At 39.2% G+C, this 9,016-nt stretch overlaps 1 protein-coding gene across 1 annotated transcript; it reads right to left on the reverse strand.

Annotated features, from left to right (window-relative positions):
- Window positions 1–2,779: 2,779 nt before the first annotated feature.
- Window positions 2,780–5,040, reverse strand: LOC137055911 (5-hydroxytryptamine receptor 7). The gene is made up of 2 exons (XM_067429826.1): window positions 4,397–5,040; window positions 2,780–3,533 (listed from the first exon to the last, which is right to left on the reverse strand). The coding sequence occupies exons 1-2, from the start codon at window positions 4,921–4,923 to the stop codon at window positions 2,780–2,782; spliced, it is 1,281 nt and encodes a 426-aa protein (XP_067285927.1). The 5' UTR covers window positions 4,924–5,040.
- Between the last annotated feature and the right edge of the window lie 3,976 nt (window positions 5,041–9,016).

Below are 9,016 nucleotides of genomic sequence, written 5' to 3' on the forward strand. Positions count from 1 at the left end.
CCTCTGGTCTAAGAAACTGGGATAGGCTCCAGTTCTATGACCCTAGAAGGTCGTATAAGTATCAATTAATTCAACTGTAAATCTGGGGCAAGAAAAATATAAACCTCACCACGAAATTATGTTTAAAACTGTTTACTAATAATGTTTACTGTGCAAAATTACATATTTCTTAATTTGCCAATCAAACTAGATTTGCATTCCCTTAATCAAATACAAGTGCTTTAAAAAGAGTGCTTTTAACAGGTTTAAAGTTAGTGCAACTTACAATTTGAATTCTGGGACCTGTTGCCTATAACTGTTATGTTTGACCAACTAGCAGTTAAACAAGAGGTAATCAGTTTTACTTTTCTGTAACATTTTTATATAACTGACTTTGAAAAATTAGGACCAATCTTGAAGAAAATAAAATAGTTAAAGAACAAAAGTCAATGGGAGATTTTCTTTAAATATCTAAAAACAATGGAACAAAACCTTATCTAAATGTTTGAGAAATATCACAACAGTGCTGCCTTAATTGCAAACATTGTTATTGTTCAATTGATCAGACAATTTTTGCCAGACTACATGGAGAACAGACTGCATGGAGAACATCAAAAACAATAAACTATATCAAAGTTCATTTAATAGTGATGACTTATTGTTAAATTTACCATTTCCGAACAATGCTATACATAACTACAGGAATATAGTCTTTAACCGCATAATTATAACAATATTAAACTGACAGATATCATCTATGAATAAAGTACATAGCTATTTCTTATCACATTGAAGCCTTAAATCAGAATATATTTGCAGGTACATTGATTCCAAAAAAGCCCCCTGGGAAATGCACCGTAAGCAGCTTCATGCTGTGCTTCCGTAGATTGAAAAACAAGTTTGAAAGACTCAGCAGGGCAGCATGTCGCTGTCACAGCATTCAAAGAGGTACAATTTATGGATCAGTCATTCATGTTCAGTTCATGTATAACAAAACATCTTGCCTGGTCTATATTCTAAATCTCTTTGAAAGTCTTTCTCGTTTTTCTTTTTTCTTTTTTTTCTTTTTATGCAGACCAATATAACTTATTTTCTACTAATATAGCTATCCTTTGCTTTTTAGTGTTGGAGGTTCAACATTTACACTTCCGCATTAATTTCCCCTTTTGTTTATAGAATAAAGCACAACATATTTCACATTATATGGGTTGCATGCAAGCCATTCAATTCAAAACCTTTTAAATGCAATGGCAACGGCAAATTGTCATTGTGAATGAGCATCAGATAAAAAATAAATCCTTGCAAAACCAAAACCTTCTCCCAAAATTAGCTTCTTATATAAATCCAAAAAACATATGGTTGAAAAAGAAGAAGAATTGTTTTGTGTCTCTTTGGTGCCCTCAGCATCTTAATTATACATTTCCATATTTTCTCTTTCAGGCCTGTATTTCTTTTTTTAGATTTTTTATGATATCTATCAATACCAGCTGTTTATTTCATGTTTAATAGTATATTTCAGTATACTATTTATTGCTAATTAACCATAACAGAAACATGACTTTTATTTTGGAAGTTATTATTATTATTATTTTTGACAATTTATTACATTTTCATTACATTAATTTAGTTTTAATAGTTTTATTGCAGCAATTTTGCTATGTTTTCACTCAGGTGGCCCCAATATTTCTTTCACTAATGAGTTTTTTACCACATGACATTTAATAACCTACTTTAACAAACTCCAACTTATCATTCATGTCCAGTACCTTTTTTTTTCTAACAAAATTAATTGTAACTTCATATGCATAGATGTTTCATATCCAAAAAGCGTGGTCACTAAAATGCTTGATGAATACACAGGGCCACTTAGTGTTGATGTATTGTTTACCATCTGTTGGCCAAGCATGCTGACAGACATTAAAGGCACCTGCCCACCCCTGCCTTTCTCACAGCTAGAAGACAATAAATGCCTTGCTTCTAATAATACAACTATGGGTGAGACACACTCAGCTTGCTGTCACATTATTAGTGGCAATCACTGATGGTCAAATCTGGTGACTGTTTGCGGGGCAGAAGGACAGGAGTGCAGCATAGTGAAGTGTTCATCTTTATGATTGCTTGTACACTGCATACTTTATTCTAGTGTTCTAATATCCTTTATTAATTTGCTTTCTACTTAGAGATAATTAACCCAATAATTAAAATGCTGTCATTATATACTCACTTCATATCCATATGAATTTCTTCTGTGGAACACAAAAGAAGATATTTTAACATAAAGAGGGTTTTTTGTCCATATAATAAAAGTCAGAGGGGTCCAATTACTTCGATTGTATGGATAAAATAAAATAAACTATATTTTCTTAAGTCACAGATTTTTTTGAATGACATGAGGGTGAGTAAATGTTGACAGAATTTAAGTTTTTTTGTGTGAACTATCCTTTTTAATATATGACAAAATTTAACTTCCATGGAATTTTACATACAAACAGCACAACATATACTGTATGAAATACAATGTGATACTGGAGGATTCATCGCTCACTGATTTAGATTACTATTTTTTCTCTTTTATCAAGCACATTTTACAGCAATAAGAGCTATTATAGCCTTTTATAAAACATTTCATGAAGCTTTACAACAGTTCCAATTTCACTTAATTGAAGTCATTGTGATTTGACTTAATTGAAGTGACCAAAAAGCTCCTCTGCGAGAGCAGTAAGGAATTCAGCATAAAAAAGTCTTTCAGCCTCCGTGTGCCTGCATCATTCCCTAGAGAGACATGAAGGGTACGGACAGCCTACAGCACCAGGTCAGGTCTCTCAGCTAGTTTCAAAGCCTCGTGCATGCTGGCTGCCGAGAGCTTGCGGTTGATGTTCCGATAGCGGCAGCGAATGAGGTTGTGGTAGGTGGTCCTGAGGTCCCTGTTGAAGAATGCATAAATGAAGGGGTTTATGAGTGAGTTGGCATATCCTAGCCACAGCAGCGTCCTCTCTACCCACAAAGGCACGCAGCTGCATTTCACCCCACAGATGAACGGACGCGCCGTGGAAAGCAGGAAGAAGGGCAGCCAGCACACAGCGAAAGCCCCCACGACAATCCCAAGGGTGGCCGCCGCCTTCTGCTCCCTTTTGAAGATGGAGATGTTTTTACGATCACTTTTGAGAAGACGAGAAAAGCTCACGCACTCCTCCACCTCCCTCTGCAGCTTTAGGGCCGCAGTCACGCAGTTCACGCTTTCCTCGTCTTCTGCTTTTGGAAAGCCAGCAATTGTGTGCTTGGCAGCACTCACCTTCGCCACCCTGTATATCCGGTAGTACATAATGAGCATCACGGACATAGGAATATAGAAGGCCACGGCAGTGGAGTATATAGTGTAGCCTAGGTCCTGGCTGATCAGACACACGTTGTCATCGTTGACATTCTGAGCCCATCCGAACAGTGGGGGTAGAGTGATGGAGGCAGAGAGAAGCCATACAGACAGCACTATTTTGGCCATGCACTTTCCACTCTGTCTCATGGGATACGTCAATGGCTTAGTTATGCCCAGATACCTGAGAAAATGGAATGGAGAATAGGAAAAATGCAAGAATGGGAAGAAAAAATAACTTTTAAAGTACATTAGTATGAAAGAATGCATAAAGGTGGGCACTTTTACATTGACTTTGCCCTTCTTGAGAATATTACAATCCAAGCTTGAAATAACTTCTTGAAAAGAGACCCTGGCTAATTGAGGGCTAATAAAGGGCTAAATCTCAGCAGATATAAGGTTCTGACTGTTTTTGTATGGTGGTTTGCAACATCTAGTTCAAATTCATACATTTTAAATTCTGTTCTCTAAACTAATATTTCAAAATTATATATTTAAAATATTTATTATATTTAAATAACAATGAACATAATAAAAAATGAACCTGATTTAACCAATAAAAAATATTTTTGTTGGTATTTATGTAATAATATATTTTGTTTACTTGAATACCTGCTAATTTGGGTAGGCATATTCGTTTTTCAGTGTAGTGTATGCTGTAATTTTACTTTTTATTTTTAATTATTTAATCTATCTCTTTCTTTACATCTTGGCTGATTTTATCCATTTTGTTTCACAATTAGATTTGTCCGAAAAGCTATAGGCGGGTCCAACTGTGACAGCAACGTAGGTTGAATAAACTGTAGTTTATTCCTGGTCAGTAATGTTGAAGATGTTCTTGAGGTATATGTATCTATACAGAAACGGACTTTTAAAAATAAACCCACCCTTAATAAATTTCCTCTGGAGTAAAAAATGTGACAACTTGCCCCGGTCTCCTTCACATAAATATTGACTGAATGAGACATTTAATCTGAATTGATTAGTTTAACCAATTTACTCTTGTCCTCCTTCTACTTGGCTAGCTTTATATCATACAGCACTTACCTGTCTATGCTTATGACACACAGTGACATTATAGAAGCGGTGCAGCACATCACATCCATGGCGATAAAAACATTACAAAAAACACGACCAAAGATCCACTGTCCTCCTATGAGATCAGTGATGCTGACAAACGGCATTACGACCACCGCCACCGACAGGTCTGCAACGGCCAGAGAAACGATTAAATAATTAGACGGCTGCTTTAGTTTCTTCACGAAACACACTGATATGACCACCAGCAGATTTCCGCAGATTGTTAAAAACGTAAGCAAGGTCAGAACTCCTCCGATGAGCACTTTCTCAAAATGCCCGTAACTCAAAATCGGCTCTCCGCATCTGGTGTCGTTGTCCATAAAAGTTGCCGTCGGAAAAGTTGTAGTGGTGTCGTGCATCTTGTTAAGAAATCGCACATCCATCACTTCAGATGTCAAACTGGTCATGAGTGCCTGCACGCGATCCTTCGTCAGCGCCGAGATCATATTGACTGTTGAGAGCTGTCCGTGGTTCTGAAAATATGTTGCTCTCATTATCCATCAACTATCCGAGTTCGAGTTAGATACATTATGTGTAATCACACACCTACTACACTGATTTTCTAGCTCTATCTGAAAAAATAGAAGAACATCCCAGCTACACGCGAAGAGCCACACAAAGCATGTCAAGATAACTCAATGAACGAATCGCGCGCTTTCACGGCTTTTATTTTATTGACTGTGCGTAATGACGAGAGTTGCTTATGGGCGTTAACTCTTTTTAAAAAAAATGACTAGTGCGGGAATCGTCTGTTTGCAAATTTGCACTGTCGTTTTTTAAAAGCTAATGTAAAAATAAAAAATAAAAAAGTAAAATTGCAAAATTCTTTTGCAAACAATATTTTCCGAAACTTTGCTTTAAAAAGAATGTTCTCTACTGCCATCTCATGGCTTACATATAACGTCGATTACTAATTGTCTGATCATAGTGGTTTTTACGCTTATATAAAATGTAAACATCCATGTGGTGCCAGTTAAAAAAATATTTCATTGCACTTATTTGATCAGTATCGAGTTAAAATAATCTTAAAACTATAAAACTTAGTAGAATGTACTGTGGTTATAATAAGATGTTATAATGTGTAATAAATTTATTATTATTGTAACACTTTATAATAAGGTTTATTAGTTAACATTAGTTTACCACATTAGTTAGCATGAACTAATAATGATCTGCCCTTATAAAGCATTTATTTCTTTGTTGATGTTAATTTAACCATTTACTAATTCATTATTAAAATCGTGTCAGCATTAGTTCATGCACTGTGAACTAACATGAACAAATTAACATCTGTATTTATATCAACTAACAATAACAACGATTAACAAATATAGTAACAAATAATAATAATAGATGTTATGTATAACGCACTTTTCATTCAGAAGAATCTCAAAGTGCTAAATATACTGCTCATCGTTAGTTAGTCAGTTAATACATTAACTATTGTTAACTAATGACACATTATAAAGCGTTACCAATAACTTTTATAGATGTTCTCTTTAGATAATTTCCCCTTAGCATGATTAGCAAAACTGTTTTGTTAGATTTTTCTTAGATTTTAGAAGTAGTGTAGGAAGTGGAATTTAAGAGTTATAATGTTCTATGACTTTAAATAGGATGTGGGATAATATCGCGAGAATGCGCCCCGCGATTTAGATCGCGGGAGAAAATCAATCTGGGCAGTTGTGATAGTACAGGGGAAGAGATGAGATGCACTCTTTAATCTGCTGCGGCCATTCTCTGAATTGTTCAATAAACAAGTTTTGTCATCACCGGAGCTCCTTGTCAGTGTCCTCCCTACAGTGGTGATAACCCAATAAAAGGAACGAAGCCAAGAACCCGCGGAACAGCGCTGGGTAAGAGAATTAAAGATAGAGGATACCACACGCGCACCACATTTTTCCCCCCGTATTGAACGACGTGGATATCGCCGCATTAACCTGCAGAGCCGTTTAAATACTGTTTAATTTTTTTTCACGTGCTCTCTTTTTTTGCAAGTTCGGATTACGTGCACACACATCCCCCCCCCCCCCCCCCCCCGCGCGCGTTTAAAATGGCGGACGACGAGAATGACGCAGCTGCAGTGCAGAGAGACAGACACGCAGCAGATGAAGCAAGTTCACATTTGCCATTTAAAATTGATCTTCCTGCTCACTTTTCTGGAGATGGTAAAGAGCCTTTTAGTGCATGGATACAGAGATTTGAAGTAGCGCTAAATGTCTCAGCTGTACCACTGGATAAGGCCAAACTTCTCCCAGTAAAGCTTACTGGTTCAGCATTTGCATACTGGCAGTCCCTCTCTCCTGGGGTGAAAGCTGACTATAATTTGACTAAAGCTAGTTTGAGCACTGTTTTTGGACGTACAACTTTTTTGGCCACATTTCAGACTTTTTTGAATGCTCGTCCCCGTAAACCACAAGAACCTCTTGAAGTTTATGCTGCTGAGCTCACAAATCTAGTGATTGAAGCATTTCCTCAGTACGATACAGCAGCACGGAATTGTGAAATTTTTTGCAGATTTGTGACTGGCTTAGATCCATCACTTCAACTGAAAATTCATGAGCACGGGGCTGTAACTTTAGACAATGCCTTGAAAGTGGCCACTCAATGTGAACGTGCTCAGTTGGCCATTAGTGTTGCTAACCCTTCACCTGTAATGCCTGTGACAGTAAATTCACAACCATCGGCCAACACAGTGACTGCAACTCACATCGCTGAACTAGCATCAGCCATTGCTGAACTCCGAACTGACCTGCATTCCTTACGTCAGTCTCACCTGCGACGAACTGATGAGCGCATGGACCAGCTCTCGCGGCGGATTTCCAGCCTTCAGGATGATGTGACATCTTCCACACACTCTCCACGTCAGACATGCGCAGCTGTGGACTACGACATCACCGCACGCCATCGCCAGCCTGATTGGGACGATCATCATTACCGCCGGAAGGATCATCACTACCACCAGGACTGCTGCTGCTCTTCACAACGTACACAGCGAAGTCGACAACAACACCCTCAGGATGACTGCTGTCCTCCACGAAGCTACCATGGCCGTTCAGAAAATGATCGAGCACTTCCTAAGGATGACTTCTCCTGCCAAAGACAGTGCAGCTACTCCCCTTCCTCCCGCAGTCGTGAGTCACAAGTTTCTCACACTACACAATCTGACCAATACACCCCCCATAAACATCATTATGGTAGCTCTAGCTCTGACCGCTCGCCTACACGAGGCCGCCGGCCTGAATTAGAATATGAACACAGAACCCGTTATGCTCGTTCACCCTCACCAAGGCCACAGTACAGAACTTCCAGTTACCACAGACACAGCTCTCCATCGCCACCCCCCCATTCCCAAAGTTCACCCAGATCACCTACACGACATGTACATTTCTCCCAATCTCACAAGGTGACGACCCCTTCCTCACCACATTGGGGAAACGAGTAGAAGCTGTCATTGGGGACCAAATGCCAGCTTCATCCCAAATAATGGTCCAATCTGGTACAGTCAGTCTTAAATCTACTCCACCTACACCATTCATTCAAATTGCACTGGCGGGTAACGAACTCCATGCTTTGGTTGATACTGGGTCAGGTCTGTCCCTCATTACTGATGACTGTCGGAGATCGATTCCAGTTTTGTCTACCCAGCCTATCAGTAAGTCATTTGTGTTAGCGTCATCTGTAACTGGACAGTTATTAGACATAATTGGCTCTGTGGTAGCTCCCATACATATTGGAGATGTAAAATTTTCTCATGTTTTCCATGTGGTACGCACAGCTACGCATCCTGTTCTAATAGGATGGGATTTCTTAATTGAACACACTGTCACTATTGACATACCACATGCACGTTTACAACTGTATAACACATCAGTTCCTCTTTCACCACCCCAATCACTGATTCCAGTACAAAGTTCTGCTGTCAGCGTCGCTCAGGTGACCATTCCGCCTATGTCAGAGATGGCAATCCCAATTTCTGTCAGAGACAATGGTGTAGCGAATCCTTTCACAGACATGTATGTTGGTATACTGGAACCTCAGCCCCCTCCAGTCGTGACTTTAGGCGTTGCTCGAACACTGACATCGGTTCAAAAGGGAAGGGGCATTGTTAGAGTGGTTAACCCGACTAACGAAACGGTCTCTCTTGAGGCTGGATGTCCATTAGGTCAGGTTTTCTCTGTCACTGGCTTACACTTGATGAGTATGCATTAGTCTCAGCTGTGACTACTTCCACAGAAGCTGCCCATCCAGTGCCTGAGGTGCATTTGGAGGATACACACTTAAACACGGAAGAACAGGCACAGCTTAAAAGCCTGCTGACAGAGTTCGCTAACATTTTTAGCTCACATTCTCATGACTATGGGAAAACCAACCTGATTGCACATAGTATCAACACGGGTGACGCTACCCCAATAAAACTGCGCCCTTATAGAACGTCACCAGCTACTCAAGCAGTATTACAACAAGAGGTGTCGAGGCTTTTGGACCACAATATCATCGAGGAATCTCACAGTCCGTGGTCAGCTCCGGTTGTGCTTGTACGGAAAAAGGATGGCACACACCGGTTCTGTGTAGATTACAGACGTC

The sequence above is a fragment of the Pseudorasbora parva genome, chromosome 21 (assembly GCF_024679245.1).
Source record: "Pseudorasbora parva isolate DD20220531a chromosome 21, ASM2467924v1, whole genome shotgun sequence".
Classification (NCBI taxonomy): Eukaryota; Metazoa; Chordata; class Actinopteri; order Cypriniformes; family Gobionidae; genus Pseudorasbora; species Pseudorasbora parva.

Bases quoted from the DNA above. Each gene is read 5' to 3' on its own strand.
- LOC137055911 (XM_067429826.1), bottom strand. From the start codon at position 4,923: ATGAGAGCAACATATTTTCAGAACCACGGACAGCTCTCAACAGTCAAT. The intron at 3,534-4,396 runs GTAAGTGCTGTA...CCATTTTCTCAG, and splicing joins TGTGTCATAAGCATAGACAG to GTATCTGGGCATAACTAAGC.